General features: G+C 41.4%; 1 protein-coding gene across 2 annotated transcripts in view; it reads right to left on the reverse strand.

Moving 5' to 3' along the window:
* Positions 1-5,491: 5,491 nt before the first annotated feature.
* LOC131202054 (uroplakin-3b-like) overlaps positions 5,492-21,537 on the reverse strand; it is a 36,270-nt gene continuing 20,224 nt past the window's right edge. Inside the window, exons 2-5 of one of the 2 annotated variants that reach the window (XM_058190577.1) lie at positions 14,338-14,493; positions 11,789-12,026; positions 8,923-9,002; positions 5,492-7,594 (exon numbers count right to left, since the gene is read on the reverse strand). In XM_058190577.1, the coding sequence (XP_058046560.1) occupies positions 7,458-7,594; positions 8,923-9,002; positions 11,789-12,026; positions 14,338-14,493 (611 nt within the window). In that variant the 3' untranslated portion in view covers positions 5,492-7,457. The remainder of the gene's footprint in view (positions 7,595-8,922; positions 9,003-11,788; positions 12,027-14,337; positions 14,494-21,537) is intronic. The other variant, XM_058190578.1, reaches the window with a different exon arrangement.

Genomic DNA, 21,537 nt, shown 5'->3' on the forward strand with positions numbered 1-21,537 from the left:
CCTTTTCTGTTCAGGATCTCAAGCCATGTGATCCTGACCACCATTAAACCATCTTTCCAAGCAGCCTCCGTGTTTCCAGTGTCTTTGTCCCCACTTGGAACTGAACCCAGATGGATATTTCTTCCAACACTATTCTATAAGCATTTGTCTGAAGTGGTGTAGGGTTTCCTGCCTAAGCAAGGGGTTGGACTAGAAGACCTCTAAGGTCCCTTCCAACTCTTCTCTTCTCTTCTCTCCTACCCTACCCTACCCTACCCTTTCCTAAAGGTTCCCCTCGCACATTCCCGACTCTAGGGAGTGGTGCTTATCTCCATTTCAAAGCTGAAGAGCCAGTGCTTTCCAAAGACGTCTCCGTGGTCATGTGGCTGGCATGACTCAATGCCAAAGGCGCACGGAATGCTGTTACCTTCCCACCAAAGGTGGTCCCTATTTTTTCTACTTGCATTTTTACGTGCTTTTGAAACTGCTAGGTTGGCAGAAGCTGGGACAAATAACCGGAGCTCACCCAGTTACGCGGCACTAGGGATTCGAACCACTGAACTGCCGACCTTTTGATCGACAAGCTCAGCACTGTACTCTACTCTAAATAAGCTTGGACATGGAGTCACCAGTCTTTTCATGAACGTTATTTCAAAAAGTGAAGCAGGCTCGGACTTGTTATTACGGTGGGAGACCACTGAGAAATCTCAAGTCTTTTGTTTTTAAATGGTTTTCTTTTTAGTTTAGTTCGTTTAGCATTTTAAAAGTTTCTAAACACTTTTTAAAGTTTGCTTTAGTTTTGTTCTTCTTACACATACTTAGCTTATTATAGCATAGTTTTATAGTTCACATATGTATCGGTTATTGTTATTAACATGTATTGCTTTTTAACAAAAAATAAATGGATAAAATTAAATGAAGAATAATAATAATAAACAGAAACAATTGAAGGACAAGAAAAGGAAGAATAAAAAGCCAAATAATACTTAGTAAGAAAATACCAGCTTGATATGAGAAAGATTAAAAAAAAACTTTGGAAATTGTTAAACAGCAAATTATAGCAATGTCCATAATAATAATAATAATAATAATAATAATAATAATAATAATAATAATAATAATAATAATAATAATAATAATAAAAAAAAATTATTAGATATAACTGCGATGTTGTACAATATAAGCAGAATGAACTATTTCTGATAAAGACATGATTTTATCCAAGCCTGAACAAGAAAAGAACTATACCGAATAATAAAAAAATGAGGAAAGATTACAACTAGAATGTGATATGGGCAAAAAAAGAGATGAATTGAATGGGTGGCATATGGGAATCTCAGAACAACACCACAATTTTTACTTTTTATTTAAAAAAGTATTTATTTTTGATTATTTTTATAAACAGCTCAATGTGATGAACATATCTAACATTCTTCCTTCTCCTATTTTCCCACGACGACAGCCAGCCTGTGAAGTGGGTTGGGCTGGCCCAGTCACCCAGACAATTTTTCATGCCTAAAGTGGAACTAGAACTTACCATCTCCCAGTTTCTAGTTTTGTATCTTTACTACTAGGCCAAATGATTAAGAATTGGATAGCCACACGAATAGATGAACTGCATGGCTTTTGTCTCAAGTGAATGATGTATACTCCCATACTTCCACCTCTTACTTTACTAGACAACGCAGTATCAACAGCAGAGACCTTCAAATTTCTAGGTTCTACCATACCTCAAGATCTAAAATGGACACCTAACATAAAAAATGTCATCAAAAAAGCATAACAAAGAATGTTCTTTCTGCGCCAACTCAGAAAGCTCAAACTGCCCAAGGAGCTGCTGATCCAGTTCTACAGAGGAATTATTGAGTCTGTCATCTGCACTTCTATAACTGTCTGGTTTGGTTCTGCAACCCAACAAGACAGACACAGACTTCAAAGGATAATTAGAACTGCAGAAAAAACAGTGCCTACCAACCTGCCTTCCATTGAGGACTTGTATACTGCATGAATCAAAAAGAGGGCTGTGAAAATATTTACAGACCCCTCACATCTTGGACAGAAACTGTTTCAACTCCTACCCTCAAAACGACACTACAGAGCACTGCACACCAGAACAACTAGACACAATGACAAATGCCATCACTCTGCTAAACAAATAATTCCCTCAACACTGTCAAACTATTCACTAAGTCTGCATTACTATTAATCTTCTCATCGTTCCCATCTCCTTCCACTTATGACTGTATGACTGTAACTTTGTTGCTTGTATCCTTACGATTTATATTGATATTGATTGTTTCCTGATTGCTTATTTGTTCCCTATGATTATCATTAAGTGTTGTAGAATAGAATAGAATAGAATAGAATAGAATAGAATAGAATAGAATAAAAAATAAAAAATAAAAAATAATTGCTACCAACCTGCCTTCCATTGAGGACCTGTATACTGCACGAGTCAAAAAGAAGGCTGTGAAAATATTTACAGACCCCTCGCATCCTGGACATAAATTGTTTCCACTCCTACCCTCAAAATGACACTACAGAGCACTGCACACCAAAACAGCTAGACACAAGAACATTTTTTCTCCAAACACCATAATCTGCTAAACAAATAATTCCCTCAACACTGTCAAACTATTCACATTATGCTGCATTACTATTGCTATTAGTCTTGTTCCTGTTACCCATCTCCTCCCACTTATGACTGCATGACTGTAACATTGTTGCTTGTATCCTCACGATTTATATTGATATTGATTGTTTCCTGATTGCTTATTTGTACCCTATGACTATCACGAAGTGTTGTACCTTATGATTCTTGACGAATGTATCTTGTCTTTTTTTTTTTAATTAAAAAAGTTTTACAAACATTTTTCGGCCGAAGAAAAAATGCTTTTAAAAGTAAAAAAAAAAAAGCCTCTGATGATCACGTGGCTCAGCTGGGCATGGGGCGGGGCAGGGATTTTTGCTACCAGTTCTCCGAACCACCCACTGCCATAGCTATCGGATCGGGCGATCCGGTTCGAACCGGGAGCATTTCACCCCTGCGTTACATACATGAGGACATCATTACATCCATGATTCGCTTGTCTTCCCTGTGGATTCCTATGTCCGGGGACATAATAAGAAGACCAGGGACAACACAACACAATCGAACCCCCGCCATATTTTAAGGTGGGTCACATTGCCTGTGAGATCTCCTCCGAGGACTACCTTGTTTCCAACCCTTATGTTCTGTGATTTTCTTCTAGGATTTTGGAAGAAAAGCAAAAGGAGAAATCCTAGAAAAGGTTGACTACTAGGGTACAATGGGGGCTCCTGCTCCAGTCCTTCTTTTCCTCTTCTGCATGCGGAAGGTTGGAATTAAAAGTTTAAAATCAGCCCAACATCTGTAGTTCTGGCAGTACATTGTAGCCTCTGCTAGAAAAAGTGGAAAAAGGAGAAATGATCATTTCTCGCCTTTTCTTTCTTTCCATCCTTTTACTATTAATACAATTGAGCGTGTCCAGAAATATTTTACAAGAAGAGTTCTCCACTCCTCTGTTTACAACAAAATACCTTATACCACCAGACTTGAAATCCTGAGTTTAGAAAAATTAGAACTCCACCGCCTTCAACATGACCTGAGCTTAACTCATAGAATCATCTGTTACAACGTCCTTCCTGTTGATGACTACTTCAGCTTCAATCACAACAATACACGAGCACACAATAGATTTAAGCTTAATGTGAACCGCTCTAATCTTGATTGCAGGAAATATGACTTCAGTAACAGAGTTGTTAATGCCTGGAATGCACTACCAGACTCTGTGGTCTCTTCCCTAAATCCCAAAAGATTTAACCAAAAACTATCTACCATTGACCTCACCCCATTCCTAAGAGGTCTGTAAGGGGCGTGCATAAGAGCACAAACGTGCCTACTGTATTGTATTCAATTTTATATAGTCATTACATTATTATGATTATATATATGCTTATATATCGCATAGTTATTTCATGCGTATGCTTATATATACAGTTGTGACAAAATAAAATAAATAAATACAATAAAAATAAAATATTTTCCTCTATTCAGAATTTCATTCTTGGGTTCCTCTAGGTGGCATGATGTGCCAAAGGAAGGGGAATCAACGCACAACCAGAAATGAGCCAAATATCCATATTATTAAAATGTGTGTATGTGAATCAAGCTACAACCATCAGTTGAATTCCTTTCTCAATTTATATGTGTCCGTATATGTATTTGCTACCGGTTCTCTGAACCACCCGCCACCATTGCTACCAGATCTGCCGATCCGGTCTGAACCGGGAGCATTTCACCCCTGGTATAACCTAAGGAGGTTGTATTAATCCATGCTGCTTGAGGAATTCTGGGAGTTGAAGTCCAACTTCCAAGTTACCAAGGTTTAAGAAGTACAGGTATAAAATATAGAACAGCATGCAAATATGACCTACCTGTTAGTATTCCCGTTCCTGAAATATTTAATAAAAGTTCCCTTATGTTGAAATTACACAATGAAAGCTGAGAGCATATAAAAATGGAGAATGAAGGCTGCTTTGGTCAGTTTTTCCATCTGTAGCCTCTCAGCACCATCCATACACGTAACTTCTTTTAAAAAATAATAATTTTAGATTTTTTTTATCCTGCCTTTATTATATTTATAAATAACTCAAGGCGGCAAACATACCTAATACCAGAGGTGGGTTTCAGCAGGTTCTGACCAGTTCTGAAACTTATGATTTATATTGATATATTGACCATCAATTGTGTTGTAAATGTTGTACTTTGATGAACGTATCTTTTCTTTTATGTACACTGAGAGCATATGCACCAAGACAAATTCCTTATGTGTCCAATCACACTTGGCCAATAAAAATTCTATTCTATTCTATTCTATTCTATTCTGGAGAACCGGTAGCGGAAATTTTGAGTAGTTTGGAGAACCGGTAGTAAAAATTCTGGCTGGCCCCACCCCCATCTAGTCTCTGCTTCCTGAGTCCCAGCTGATCAGGAGGAAATGGAGATTTTGCAGTAACCTTCCCCTGGAGTGGGGAGGGAATGGAGATTTTACAGTATCCTTCCTCTGCCACACCCACCAAGCCATTCCCACCAAGCCATGCCACACCCACCAAACCACACCCACAGAACGGTAGTAAAAAAAAAATGAAACCCACCACTGTCTAATACTCCTACCTCCTCCTATTTTTCCTACAAGAGCTCTGTGAAGTGAGCTGGACTGAGAGTGAGTCCTGTCCCAATGCTGCCATTTTTGTCAAATAAATAAATAAATAGCATAGATTGAGCAGAAAAGAAACATAAAAATATATTTATAGCAGGCAAACAAGTCATAAGCAAAAAATTTCAAAATAAGTTTTCAGTTATTTAATTCAATTATTGCGATTCTGTTCATCTTCCTTCTCCAATAATTTTATACAATTTGAGGTTTGAGCATTCTGCCTTCTACACGAGAACATCTGGAAATATGTTTTCCTGAGGACAAAAATTGGAGAACCTAGAACAGGGGTCAGCAACCCGCAGCTCTGGAGCTGCATGCGGCTCTTTCACCCCTCTGTTGCGGCTCCCTGTCACTCAAAATATGCGTCACAAGCACCAATGTGCAACACCTGCTGACATGCGATTTATCGAGCTTTTCAACGCTCGGTAGGCCAACCATGGATAGATCCAAGAAAAGAAAAGTTTCAGAAGAAAACAGAACGATTAATTCAACTACATATGCTAATTTTCTGGCTGCTCAAGAAATAGTCAGGCACGGGAAGGGTTTCGTGGCTCCCGGTGTTTTCTTTTCTGTGGGAAACGGGTCCAGATGAGTGTTTGAGTGTTTAAGGTTGCAGACTCCTGGTCTAGAACAACCAAATGTTTCTAAATACCAAAGATATGAAATTGGGGAGGTAAATGCCATCACACACATTATGAAGTCAAAGTCAAGTCTTGATATGGCTCGACACGATGAAGTCATGGAACAAGTTACTCAATTGCTTTCGTTTGCAAATCACACAATTCTATACAGGCTGATGCCATGTTCCACAAGACATCCCCATGGCTTCTACTCAGCACTTTTGATGAAAGTCTGACAATTTAAATCAGCCTCTGGGCTTCACAGAGATGTTCTTTGAAGAGGAATATTGAAAAAGGGACTCTGGGAAGTGTACAGATATTGCCCATTAGGAATAAGCCTAACAAGGAGACGTGTTAATTTTAGCTATGTCTGGTAGAATCCATCAGAATGTCCTTGCCCAAAATATTCATCAGATAGGTGATTCATGTGATCAGGGGTGAAATACTCCGGGTTTGGACCAGATCACGTGATCTGGTAGTGATGGGGGGCAGGTAGTTCAGAGAACCGGTAGCAAAAATCCCTGCCCCCCCCGCCCACGCCTCGCTGTTCCTCTTCTCTGTCCCTGAAGCTCCCAGTGGTGATATAGCTGCAAATGGCCTTAAATGACTGCTGCGGCGCTTCAAAGGGTGGCAGTACAGCTGATCAGCGCTGTAGGTGGCTAGTAGACTCTATTTTTAAAGAAGGTAGACCTTTTTTTGCCTCCCAAAAAGAGGCAATTAGTAGACCGGTGCCTCTATCTTTAAAGAAGGTAGACCGGTGCCTCCCAAAAAAAGGCAATTAGTAGACCGGTGCCTCTATCTTTAAAGAAGGTAGACCAGTGGTGATATAGCTGCAAATGGCCTTAAATGACTGCTGCGGTGCTTCAAAGGGCGGCAGTACAGCTGATCAGCGCTGTAGGTGGCTAGTAGACTCTATTTTTAAAGAAGGTAGACCGGTGCCTCCCAAAAAAAGGCAATTAGTAGACTGGTGCCTCTATTTTTAAAGAAGGTAGACCAGTGCGCTCCCAAATTTTGTATACTTTATTATTTTTATTATTTATTGTTATTGGTCAAGCCCATCCAGTCACCTGACCGCCAAGCCACGCCCACCAATTAAGCCATGCCCACATAACCGGTAGGGAAAATTTTTAGATTTCACCCTGCATGTAATGTCATATTTGCAATGGAGTGCCTTCCCTACAAACACCCATAATTAAGTATGGTCTTGCTCTAATTTTGTAGAACTTTGTAGGCAATTGGGAACTTGGTTGGGCCCAGTTTTATGCAGAATTCTTTCATATCTTATACGTGAGCCAACCAAGCTTTGTCACCCTAGTACATTTGAAACAAGGGCAATACTGATAATACGCATCTTAAAAATAATTTGCTGGATCCAGGGTTATCGTTGCAGAGAGAGGATTCAAAATGCATCCAAAATATGATGCGTTTGAAGCTAATGCATGTAGAATTTGAAGAATCATGGAAGAGAAATTGCAGATGTTCTGTTTTATTCGATGCCGCTTTCATTCTTTACCAGTTTATTCCTTGACTTGGAGGAGGGGGCTGTAGAATCCCCTTTGATTTCCAAGCGAATTCTGCTTCATATCTACAATTATTTTCAATCCAGAAGAAAGGAACCCGTCTACTTCTTATTAGAAAGTACAGCTGCTACAATTAGCGCAATTAGAAGGACAGCTCCACCCACGGAGACCAAAATAGTAATTACGATCATGCCTCCTGCCCGTTCAAACGTTATATCGGCTGATTCATGGTTGGTCACTGGAACACAAAGAAATGCAGAGTTAAGAGGCAAACAAATCCACGAAGCATCAAAACAAACTCTGATTGAGAGCCTTGTTATGTCTGTAAATTACAGTCAGGTCTAAAAATCAACATCATAGCTTGGAAATGTTCATAACTTCCTCTAAGAAAACCAAGAATTCGGTTGAGCTCTCCCGGCAAGATTGAGGAATGAATTGACCTCAGCAAACAAATATTTTCATGCACGTTCATGCATGAAAAGAGATCCAGATTTCAAGTGTCTACACGGCCCACATTTCCTTCAACAAAAGTTGTTTTTCCTTCTGCCAAGAGTTGGGCAGAAGAAGAGCCCACTTCTAATGTTTAGAATCAGTTAAGTTCCAACGTGGGGATAGGCCCCCATTTAAAGCTGTTGTTGGATCTCTTTTCCCACCCATGAAGTGGGATCATTCATCTTCTTCACCTCCTTCCATCTGTATCAAGTCAAAGTTTAACCGTTTTGTGAGACCAGGAGGCGCCGGTATTTCCAGGACGCAGAATGCAGAAGAACAGAGTTGGAAAGGATTGGAGGACTTCGGGAGGAGGAGGGGGTTGGATTAGAAAAGGGTCCCCAACCCCTGGGCCGTGGCCCACCACTGGACCATGGTCTGTTCACAACCAGACCATGGGCCAGCATATGTGCAGCTCAACTTGTGTGAGTAGCAGGGCTGGTGCACACACCTGTGCAGCTCGACTTGCATGCGCTTGTGAGCTGGCCTGCTACTCGCACAGCCCGGTTCCTCTCCCCCTCCCAGCCAGGACGCCAAGCTGCTATCGGATTGATTGATTGATTTTACTTATTTAATCGGCCGCCCATTTTACCTCTCCTCTCCCCCCCAAGGAGGCCATCAACCTGCTTCTGGATTTCTTATTTATTTTAATTAATTAATTAATTAATTAATTAATTAATTTAATTGGCCGCTCCCAGCAATTTACCTCCTTGCAACAAGCAGGACAGGCCCGCGCAGCAAGCAGGAGACGCCCGCGCAGCAATAGGCAATGGCAATCCCTGCAACCTGAAACAGCTGAGAGTTGGGAGGCTGATCCAAGGGACAATCAACTTGTGCTAATTAGGCTGTGCTGAAGCTGAAATGGGCTGTTTCTTCTTGCTGCAAGGAGGTAAATTGCTGGGAGGCAGAGGCCAAAGGGTGAGGGCCAGTGGGTGGGCGGGGCTACATTCGGTGTATAAGACACACCCAAATTTTCACCCCTTTTTAGGGCGGAAAAAGGTGTGTCTTATACTCTGAAAAATACGGTAATTCCCTACTAACATATCTGTGTTTTTACTGGAGTATCTTGAAACTTACCATTCCTGGTCTGTATGGCTGTTGACCAATCTGTATGGGCTCTTATGACAGACTTGTCATCCAAAAAAAAGTAGTTCACCCTTAAAATGAAAGAAGGAGCAAAAGATAAGAGAAAATGTTTAGGAACATGGAAGGAGGGTTGACGAAAGAGCGGGCTTCAAAAAGATGGAGAAATTATAAATGGTTGTTGGTATCTCCTGGACTCTTGGAAAATGCTGTTTCTAAGCAAAACAAATATTTCTTTTGGAAACATCCTTAAAAACAAGAAGGAAGAGCCTCATTAAACAATGGCTGAGAGACCATTCAATGCCGATACCTCATAAAACATAAAAGAGAAGAACCCTAAATAGAAGAGATCTATGGAGATGGAGCAAAAAGGTCAAGATTAAAGCTCCAGACCTTTATTACATGCATGACACATGCAATACACTAAATGTTGTGTCTTGCCCGCCCTCAGAGCAGCCGGGGCCTTCTTACCTGCTCCCGAACACTGAGGAATGTATGCCTCCCGGCCCCAGTCCTGGCTCCATGCCCACACAAACTGCAGAAGAAGGAGCATCCCCCGGCCCCAGCCCTGACTCCATGCCCAGGCAAACGGAGCAGCTAGACCCCTCCCCCTCCTCCACAGCAGGTGAGCCTGAGGAAAGTTTATTCCCAACAGCTGCTGATTGGAGTGACCCTCGCATCAGAAGATTGGATAGGCGGAGGCAACAGAAGGAAGGGAGGGGCAGGCCTTAATGAGTGCTGAGTCATGGAGCCACACCCCATGGCCTATATAAAGGATCTGCTTTCTGGCAGTCTCTGAGTCAGGCAAAAGTCGAACTTATCTTGCTGAAGTCACTTACTGGTCTCCTGCCTGCTCTGAGGACTTTGCTAGGACTTTGGGCAGAGCTGCAGAGGCAAGCCTGATTCGGATTTCCCTGACCCAGCCGTCAGCGGAGGAGTGGGACACGACACTAAAACAGGGGCCTTGTGTTAAAAAAATTGGTAGCCATGTCCTACTCCTTTTAATATGTGTGGTGTTAACATGTAGGGCATAGGAGTGGGGCTTTGACAACTGCAGCGGCCATCTTGAGTTATTGGGATGGGTCCCCACAAATAGATAACTGTGAAAAAAACCCACAGAGGTTCAACCTTAAATGGCTAGCATGAAAGCGCCATCATGAGGGGCACACAGTATCTAGTGCACCTCATCTGTCCATGGAAAATACAGGTGTTCCTCGACTTATGACCACAGCGGAGCCCAGAATTTAATCCATATGTCATTGCTGTCGTAAGTTGAAGCACCAGATGACTGGACTTGATTTTGCAACCATTTTTATAACTATTGTAAAGAAAGTCACCGTGGTCATTAAATGAATCTTGTACTCGTTAAGTGAATCCAGCACATCCATTGGGTATTTTGTGCCATTTTCTACTAGATAAAGGCAAAAAACCCAAAACCATAGCAAATCATGGGATGCTGCAACTGGTCATAAACGGAAGCTGATTGCCAAGCACCCAAAATGCAATCAAGTGACGGCGTGCACACAGTAGTCATAACTCTGAGGATGGATTGTCAGTAACTTTTTAAAAATCCATCATAATTTGGAATGTTTGTTAAATGACTGGTCATAAATTGAGTGTCAGGGTTTCAAGTAACACCCCCAATGAAAGAAAACTCCGTGGCTTGAGTTTCCTCAAAGTTACATTTTACTGGAGATGTCATATTGGCACATCTAGGAAAACCCGGATCTGAAAGCTTCCAGGTTTTTCCCACCCAAAGGAAAGTTCATGTCCTTGCCCAACACCCACAATGCCCATCACATGGTCCGATCAAACATCGTACCCACTGGAGATGCCTCCCAGGCCGAGCCTTCCAGGTGCAGGGCAAGATGTCCTTGACTCTCTGGGAAAGGAATGTTATTATGACTATACATCACCCATGCTCCATACAATCCCCCCTCCCAGTTTCCCACAATAGTAAGCGTGGCAAGTCTGAAGGCCTAATACAAAAGATGCCTTCCAGAATTTAAGGGAAAATTTTTATAAGATGTTTTATAGATGGCACTTAGATCCCAAAAAATTATCATGTATGTATCCTAATATCCAAGCGAAATGTTGGAGGTGTGATTGTGATGACGCTACATATTTTCATATTTGGTGGACTTGCAAGAAAATTAAGGTCTTTTGGATAAGAATTTGGTGGATTATTCAAAATGTACTGAAGAAGAAGATAAAGTTCCTGCCACAATTTTTCCTTTTGGGAATTATAACGGATTGTACAGGGATTGAGACTAAATTGATTCTGAATTTAATAACAGCAGCAAGACTGTTGATTGGACAATACTGGAAGAAAGAAGAGATACCTACAATAGAAGAATGGATATTGAAAGTTATTAATTTGGCTGAGATGGCTAAAATCTCAGCGTTTTTAAAAGACAATACAGGAAAGATATTTAATTGAATGGAAAAAATGGATTGATTATCTACAAAACAGATATCAGATTAAGAAATATCAGATTGCCTTTGAATAATTAGAAAGTTATTTTATGTAATGGGGAGGGGGTTGGGAGATGAAAAGCTTTGGATGTAGTTATTTGGATTGGAAGGGAAAATTTTATTCTATGTTTGGTTTATGTATAACAATACCTTGTGATTGACCCGGGAAGCCGGGGGGGGGGGGGGAGGGAGGGGGGAAGGGGGTTTTTTTGGGAGGGAGGGGGAAAAAAGGGGGAAAATGTTTTTGTTTTTTAAAACTCTTTCAATAAAAAAAAAAAAAAAAGATGCCTTCCAGGCCTGACATCGAAGTCTTCCTTAGAGAGGGCAGCTAAAGTCTTGAAAACAAAAAAGGAAGATATTTATATATTTCTAGGTCTACAATTACCTATAAAAAGTAGATGGTTTTAGAGGTTGGTTGCAGAAGGGACCTTTGGTTTGACGGCAGAACTCTGTTCCCACTTGGTAGCCTATCACACTGATCAACTCATATTGGCTATCGTCCAGGTTGAGAACCAGAAGTTCCCTGGTCACTCTGCAGGAGACGCTCTTGAATTCATCCGCAAAATACACCTGGGCCTGAGGAGTTTTACGGATATTCTCAATCTGTTCAGTATCTGTTACACCTGAAAAAGAGGAAAACAGAAATATGAAAACCATTGGCTTGTTTTGATCACCAGAAAAAGCACAAACTTTTCAACTGTACAGAAACAGGAAAAATGTAGTTTTCCTAGACTCGGCTTACCAGGTAGTGTGTTTTCCCAAAAATAAGACCCTGCCTTATATTTTGTGAACCCCGAAATAAGGGCTTGGCCTTATTTTCAGGGAAGTCTTATTATTTTGGGGTGCGTGGAGCGAGACAGGGCTCCTCTTGCCGTCTTACTTGATTTCCAGCTCTGTCGCCCTAACCAGAGGAAACGGTGGGGACTGGCTGCACATGCATTTAAATAATTTTCAGGGAGGGCTTATTTGGGGGAGGGCTTATTTTAGCGCATGCGCTGAAAAGCCCAATAGGGCTTAGTATCCGGGGAGCTCTTATTTTCAGGAAAACACTGTAGATAATTCTACAACTGGATGTAGATTTTGCAATAGTGTTCCGTGCGCCTTTGGCATTGAGTCATGCCGGCCACGTGACCACGGAGACGTCTTCGGACAGCGCTGGCTCTTCGGCGTTGAAACAGAGATGAGCACCGCCCCCTAGAGTCGGCAACGACTAGCACGTATGTGCGAGGGGAACCTTTACCTTTATCTTTACCTTTACCCCCAGGAGTGGGGAAAGAATGGAATTTTTGCAGTATCCTTCCCCTGCCACGCCCACCAAGCAACACCACGCCCACAGAGTAGTAAAAAAATTTGGATTTCACCACTGAATAGCACTCAGACTTGTATACCGCTTCACAGTGCTTTACAGCCCTCTCTAAGTGGTTTACAGAGTCTGTATATGGCCCCCAACAATCTGAATCCTCAATTTATTATCCTCAGAAGGATGGAAGGCTGAGTCATCCTGGAGCCTAGTGAGATTCGAACTGCCAAATTGCAGGCAGCCGGCAGTCAACAGAAGTAGCCTGCAGTACTGCACTCTAACCACTGCGCTTTAATGAGAGCTTCCGTTCCCAGTTCCCAGAATGAATTCTCTCATTCTCCAATTCTGCATAGTCTACACCCATTGCCTATAATGAGTTTTCTACATTCTACATTTCTCATTTCTACATTCTACTAGAACTCTCATTGCTCCCTCCTTAATGTAGTTACTACTACCACTCCCATAGCATATTTCTCCAAAGGGTAGAGCAGCGTTTCTCAACCTTGACAACTTTAAGACAGGGGTCTCCAACCTTGGTCCCTTTAAGACTTGTGGACTTCAATTCCCAGAGTTCTTCAGCCAGCTTTGCTTTGCTGGCTGAGGGACTCTGGGAGTTGAAATCCACAAGCCTTAAAGGGACCAAGGTTGGAGACCCCTGCTTTAAGATGTGTGAATTATCTGGGGTAGGGGAACCATATGTTCAGAGGTGGGATTCAGCCTGTTTGGACTAGTTCGGGCATAATGCCATCCTATTTAGCCACGCTTTCGAGGCTGGGTGCATGCATGGAAGGCACGCACATGAGCAAAGCTCATGTGCAGAAGGCGTGCATGCGCAGAGCGGGTGGGCGGGCGGCGAACCGATGATAAGACTATTGTAAATCCACCACTGAATATATTCCCTTTACAATTCAAGGACCTTGCCTTAAAAATGAAGGCATTTATTATTTTAAATGAACTAAGCATTTCTAGGGTGGCTCAGGGGCTAGGACGTTGAGCTTGTCGATTGAAAGGTCGGCAGCTCAGCGGTTCGAATCCCTAGTGCTGCTGTGTAATGGGGTGAACTCCCGTTACTTGTCCCAGCTTCTGCCAACCTAGCAGTTTCGAAAGCACGTAAAAATGCAAGTAGAAAAAATAGGGACCACCTTTGGTGGGAAGGTAACAGCATTCCGTATACCTTTGGCATTGAGTCATGCCGGCCACATGACCACGGAGACGTCTTCGGACAGCGCTGGCTCTTCGGCTTTGAAACGGAGATGAGCACCGCCCCCTAGAGTCGGCAACGACTAGCACATATGTGCGAGGGGAACCTTTACCTTTACCTAAGCATTTCTAGTAACTAGAAAGCATGAATGTTGAAGTTGAGAGGCTTGTAAACAAAAGACCAGTGGGCTCAGCAAGAGCTATTGTGTTTTTAAGTTGCTTGCTCAACTTCATCAATTTCGCTTTTGGAAATATAAATTTGAAGGGACATTTGGAAGCTCCTCCTCTAAGAAACATCTGTGAAATTTTAGTAGATGAGAAGAGTTTGATCACAGGAATGCAATTTCTCAGGCTGAATTTTACGCTTATCTGTTCCTAATGTTTATTTAAGTTGCTAGACATAATAAAGACTTAACATATTTGACGGTAAATACCTGGTAAACTGGATGCATCCGGAAGTTGAGCCACTGCTACTCTGACTGAGGTTGACTTAAACTTGGAGGAAGAGACACACTTTGGAATATTAATAATAAAATTGGTGCCCATGAAGCTGGTGAGAAGCATACTGTTGTTAGTGGAGAAATCCAGGGCTAAAAAAATAGAAATCAGTAGGAATATTAGTGTATTTTCTTCAGTTTGTAAGCTACAGGATGGCTCATTTTTTAATGAAATATGACTGCCTGGTGCCATTTATTCAGAAATGCACTTTTCAAAAAGCATTAACATAAAAAGTCTGCAATGTTATAAAAACTGCTTCTTCTATTCCACAAAGCATCATTTGACTCTATCCAGAAGATTCAATTAATTTTTTTTTTGTAAAAAAATATATCCAAATACTAAGGGAAGAATACTTCAGTGCTTCAATACTCCTAAAAAAGAAATTAATTCATCAACCAATAAGGAAAAGCTCTCCGCAGTTCTTTCTATTAGGAATAATTATGGATTGTACAGCTGTAGAGACTAAATTGATCTTGAACTTAATAACAGCCGCAAGACTTTTGATTGCTCAGTATTGGAAGAAAGAAGAATTACCTACAATCGAAGAATGGACACTCAAAGTATCAAATCTGGCAGAGATGGCAAAAATCTCCGCTTACTTGAAAGACTATACACTAGAAAAATATATTCTAGAATGGAAAATGTGGATTGATTATATTTAAAATAAGTATCAGATAAAAAAAAATATTGAATAGCATATGAGTAAATTTAGGAAATATTTTGTATTAGATATATTTTTGAAGGAGAGGGGAATTGAGAGTGTGACTAAGTGTGGTGTGACTAGAGATTATAATTTAGGAATTATTTTGGATTATGATTGTTAGTTTTGATACCCTGCATTTTGTTCTGGGAAGTCGGGTGGGGGTGGGGGTAAGGGGAGGGAATTGGGGAGTTTGGTAGAGATGGAGTGATGGTTAATGTACAGGGATTATTGAAGAAATATAATTAATGTAGGATCGGGTCTGCATAGTTAGCATTTTAGAACGGTGAGGAGCGAGAAAAGAGAGAGTAGGAGGTAGGAAAGAGGAGAAGAGGAAGGAAGAGGGATAGTAGAGGAGAAGGAAGGTGTAGGGTGGAGGGAGGAGGATGTAGATAAGAGAAGGAGAGGAAGGTTTGGAAAGTAAAAGAAGGTAGAAGAGGGAAGAGTGTTAAAAAGGGGGGTGGTGACTGGGCAAGCCCGACTAATTGTATATAACTGTACATTGGATGAATTATTTGATATGATTGTAAAAATAAAACTTTTTATGAAAAAAAAAAAACCAACAAGGAAAAGCTGATGAAACATCTACATTTCTTCTTATCACCTCTTAAACCACAGAAGACATTACGGAGAAGGACTTAGCAATCCTAATTGGTAGCAGTGAGAGAGAAAATCTTAAAATAAAACGTATAAGCATAATAAAAATCATGTTCTAGAATTGAATCTGTCTGAACGGAAACAGATTTTCTCTTTTAATTTGTCCCCAGATTGTCCAAGTAAGCAATGAATTGGCATGATGTCATAAAGTTATTTCTTTGCCTCTCTTCACACTCATGAATAATATCTGCATTTTGGCAAATTGGCCTTGGCCAGCTTGATGTAATTATGGGACCTTCTCCTTGGGATGCCTTTAGACAACCTTGACCTGCAATTCCTATGGTCCTTCTGGCTAGGTATCATGGAAGCTCTAAATGAAGACGTCTGAATGGCTCAGTTGGGCAAGTCTATATTACTTCATGCAATTCCGATCTCGGTTTGACTGAAGAAGGTCATACTTACGGATTTTCTCAAGGTTTTCTAATGGAATGGTCCATCCTGATCTCAAGCTGCCAGCGAAAAACAGAAGCAAACCCAGATTCACACCAGAAAGCCGCATGGCTGAAATCTAAAGATTCAATTTTCTTCTGGTATCCTAGAAAGCTGCACTGAACTCTACCTGGTTTGACAACTGAAAGGCAGTGACCAGAATGGTAGATTTTCTCCTTTTTTAAAAAAGGGAGGTCCTTAATGTCTGGCAAACATAAAACTAGGCTGAGAAACAGGGTAAACCAGAGAATCAGGCCATGGACCCAGTAAGGTAGGGTATTTGTTGTGCAAGGGGTTCTTCCAAATATTCAAAGCATGAAGCTGATCTTTAAGGAAGATTTTGCTTTATGGAATCTGGGCAGAAACCAGACAGTGTTTGTTATTTTCCAGGTTCCCTACCTTGTTACATGGAGAAGACCACTGCAAACGTTGTGTTTTGCTGATAAAGAAATAAAGGGAGACTAGTATAGATCTATTTCAAGCTATTTTAGTTCTCATCAGCTAGCCATACCTTTACATGGATTCAAACTTGGGCTGTAAACTTAATCTTGCATAGCTTCTTCTCCAAAAACACTACACTACTAACCAGAGCATATAAAACATTTGCTAGACCAATTCTTGAATACAGCTCGACTGTTTGGAACCCATACCACATTTCTGACATCAATACAATTGAACGTGTCCAGAAATATTTTACAAGAAGAGTTCTCCACTCCTCCGAATACAACAAAATACCTTATGCCACCAGACTTGAAATCCTGGGTTTAGAAAATGTAGAACTCCGCCGCCTTCGACATGACCTGAGTTTAACTCATAGAATCATCTATTAAAATGTCCTTCCTGTCGAAGACTACTTTAGCTTCAATTGTAACAATACACGAGCACACAATAGATTTAAGCTTAATGTGAACCGCTCCAATCTTGATTGCAGAAAATATGACTTCAGTAACAGAGTTGTTAATGCTTAGAATAAACTACCTGACTCTGTGGTCTCTTCCCAAAATCCCCAAATCTTCAACCAAAAACTGCCTACTATTGACCTCATCCCATTCCTAAGAGGTCTGTAAGGGGCGTGCATAAGAGCACCACTGTGCCTACCGTTCCTGTCCTATTGTTTCCTTTCGTTATATCAAATTAACATAGTTATTACATACTCATACTTATATATATATATATATATATGCTTATATATTGTATAGTTATTTCATGCTTATGCTTATATATACTGTGTGACAAAATAAATAAATAAATTTAAAAAAAAAATAAACCTCTGAGCCACAAATTCTCCTTCCTTTATCAGCTGAGCCAGGGGAATCCTACAGATTATGCTCAAGAGTAGTCATGTAGTACTGAGTCTACTGGAGTTATTTCTACCGAGGAAGTGATTGTAGTCTCACACTCTTAAAAAAAAGAAATATGTACTTTGAAGAAAATCCCAGTACATCCATATGGCTTATTTTAGCGCTTTAATGTTTAAGCACAAACAAGCTATATTTCTTCCTCCAAGAATGGACTGTCCAAAGTTCAGCAAACTCATCAGCCTTGCTGGAAGTACAAGAAGCTTCCCTTGAGTCAAGCTGGATCTCTGATGATTTCAGGGTTATGAAAACGTTGCCATTTCCTTCCCCAACTTTGCAATAGAGTTCAGAGGAAAGCTAAAAAAAACAAACTTCAGTGCATTTCAGGCCTACTTATTTAAAGGAAACGTTAATGGTAGATCCCATATGTAGCAATCTCCCCAAAAAATTTCCAAATCTAAGACCTTTCCTTTTTAATAGACATTTCTTTCCATAATACAAAACCTATTTGACATTGCCTTCTTCATTTCTTTCCTGATTTCCTAGCCAAGGTGTTCATTCTAAGATTTCTTGTAAGTTTCTCATCCAAGATCTGTTCTTACTTAATTTTGCCCTCCACTTCCCACCCCAGATCAGCCAAAGATTTTGTGATGGCTTTACTCAAGCTGGAGAGTCCCTTGAAAGAACCGAACCAGAGGGAACCACATTGTAGTGGTTCAAACTGGTGGACCTCACCCAATGGACAAGCAGCTTAAAGCAGGGGTCTCCAGCCTTAGTAACTTTAAAGGTTTGTGGACTTCAACTCCCAGAGTTCCGCAGCCAGCAAAGTCCACAAGCCTTAAAATTACTAAGGTCGGAGACCCCTGCCTTAAAGGTAGCCTAGATATGGAAGAAATACAAGGCCTTCGTTTATAAACACTTGCAGAGGGATTCTTACCATCTATTTCCTGGTATGTGCCTTGTCCTCTCACAGGAATGTTCAGTCTTTCTTCCAGAGGTGGGTTTCAGCAGGTTCTGACCAGTTCTGGAGAACCAGTAGCGGAAATTTTGAGTAGTTCGGAGAACCGGTAAATACTACCTCTGACTGGCCCCGCCCTGATCTATTCTCTGCCTCCCGAGTCCCAGCTGATTGGGAAGAAATGGGGATTTGGCAGTAACCTTCCCGCGGAATGGGGAGAGAATGGAGATTTTTCAGTATCCTTCCCCTACCATGCCCACCAAGCCACATCCAAGCCATGCCACGCCACGCCCACCAAACTACACCCACAGAACCGGTAGTAAAGAAATTTGAATCCCACCATTGCTTTCTTCATATTTTCCAGATAAATCTAACCTCAAGCTTTCTCTTAATCTTTCCAGTCCAGTTCAATTGTACGTGGAGAAAATTGGACTCCTGTCTTGCAGCTGAATACATTCTTTTATTCTTGCTTATTTCTTTTTCCGCTGTGTGTTATACTGACTCTTTCATGCTGCAAAATTCCTCAAGTAACGGTAAGAAAAAAAATGCAATAACGCTTGTCATTGGGTCTAACCAAACAATTGCACCAAGGTATTTATAACAGAAAGACTGGCTTTGCCCCATCTGAATGTACTCCAGGCACTTAAAAACCAGGCAGAGCTTTGACCACATATCCCAGCTACTAACTTGATTGTTATTAATTTTTTTTTACCATGCCTGCAAAACCCGTTTATTCACAAGCAAGAATGTCCTGCCTGTGCCTTCATTTTCTGGTTCACACTTGGAAAAATGAAGATTTCTGAAGGATCAAACCACAATACCTGGTAATTTTGTGACCTTCTCACCGATAAGATTACAGTCTATGTTACTAGCTGGGCTTTTTGGTATGTCATTCAGAGACACACTGTAAGGTAAGCAAACGGTACAATTCCTCTTCCTAATACTAAGTATTAGACACAGGATACTGGAGAAAAGTAATATTCTTCCTCCCGTAACATTTTGCTGCAAACTACGGCATACAAAACCTTTGCTAGACCAGTTCTCGAATACAGTTCGTCTGCCTGGAATCCGCACTGTATATCGGACATTAATACAATTGAGCGAGTCTAGAGATATTTCAAAGGGACGCGGTGGCTCAGGGGCTAGGATGTTGAGCTTGTCGCTCGAAAGGTCAGCAGCTCGGCAGTTCGAATCCCTAGTGCTGCCGTGTAACGGGGTGAGCTCCTGTTACTTGTCCCAGCTTCTGCCAACCTAGCAGTTTCGAAAGCACGTAAAAATGCAAGTAGAAAAAATAGGGACCACCTTTGGTGGGAAGGTAACAGCGTTCCGTGCGCCTTTGGCGTTGAGTCATGCCGGCCACATGACCACGGAGACGTCTTCGGACAGCACTAACTCTTCAGTTTTGAAACGGAGATGAGCACCGCCCCCTAGAGTCGGCAATGACTAGCACGTATTTGCGAAGGGAACCTTTACCTTTACCTTTAGAGATATTTCACAAGAAGTGTCCTCCACTCCTCTGCTCACAACAGAATACCTTATTCCACCAGGCTTGAAATTTTGGGCTTAGACAACCTAGAACTACGCCGCCTTAGGTCTGACCTAAGCATAGTACACAAAATTATCTGCTACAACGTCCTACCTGTCAACGACTACTTCAGCTTCAACCGCAGTAATACATGAGCACACAATAGATACACATTTAAGGTAAACTGCTCCAAACACGATTGCAGGAAATAGGACTTCAGCAACAGAATGGTCAATGCCCGGAATGCGCTACCTGACTCTGTGTTACATTCCCAAACCCCCACAACTTTAACCTTAGACTGTCTACTGTTGACCTCACCCCATTTCTAAGAGGTCTGTAAGGGGCATGCATAAGAGTACCAGCATGCCTACCGTCCATGTCTTACTGTCCCCATTTATTTGTATCCATTTCCTGTGTTCATATTCATATTTATACTTATATCTGTTATCTTGTACATGTTTGACAAACTAAATAAATAAATAAAATAAAATAAATAGTGAGTTCTTGCAATGAAGCGGTCAATGAGCAGCTTCAGGAATGTGAAGCAGACGAAACATGAAACCCTCTTGCCCTGTGGCTGTCAATATCTCACCGGCTGAACCAGTAAAACAGTATCTTGTTCAGAAATCTTTTCAGTGTAGAAACCTGAAAAAGAAGTTTAGTCCAGATTCTGTCAGGCTCCACCTATACCATTCACTGGCCTACCTTTCATCCTCTTGTCCAAGTACAGCTCTCGACTTACAACAGTTCATTTAGTGACTGTTCGAAGCAGTGGTGGGATTCAAATTTTTTTTACTACCACTCCTGTGGGCATGGCTTGGTGGGCGTGGCAGGGAAAGGATACTACAAAATCCCCATTTCCACCCCACTCCAGGGGAAGGACACTGTCAAATCCCCATTTCCTCCTCACTCCAGGGGAAGGATACTACAAAATCCCCATTTCCACCCCACTCCAGGGGAAGGATACTACAAAATCCCCATTTCCACCCCACTCCAGGGGAAGGATACTCTAAAATCCCCATTTGCTCCCGATCAGCTAGGACACAGAGGCAGAGAATAGATGTGGGGGGGGGGCAGTCTGAGGTGGTATTTACTGGTTCTGCAAAGTACTCAAAATTTCAGCTACTGGTTCTCCGGAACTGGTCAGAACCTGCTGAAACCCACCTCTGGTTCGAAGTTACAGCGGTACTGAAAAAAGTGACTTAGGATCGTTTTTCAGAGTTACAACCTTTGCAGCATCCCTATGATCATGGGAACAAAATTCAGATGCTTTACCAACTGGTTCATACTGATGACCACTGCAGTGTCCCCGGGTCGTGTGATCACAACTTTGCGACCTTCCGACAAGCAAAATCAGTAGGGAAGCCAGATCCATTTAACAACCATGTTACTCATTTAACAACCGCAGTGATTCACTTATCCACTGTGGCAAGAAAAGTGTTAAAAGGGGCACAACTCACTTTGCAAATTTCTCACTTAGCAACATAAGCTGTGGGCTCAATTGTGGTCGTAAATCGAGGACTACCTGTAATTCAAGGCCTTGACTCGTGCATCGGTTTCACACATAAT

Source organism: Ahaetulla prasina, chromosome 7, assembly GCF_028640845.1.
Source record: "Ahaetulla prasina isolate Xishuangbanna chromosome 7, ASM2864084v1, whole genome shotgun sequence".
Lineage (NCBI taxonomy): Eukaryota > Metazoa > Chordata > Lepidosauria > Squamata > Colubridae > Ahaetulla > Ahaetulla prasina.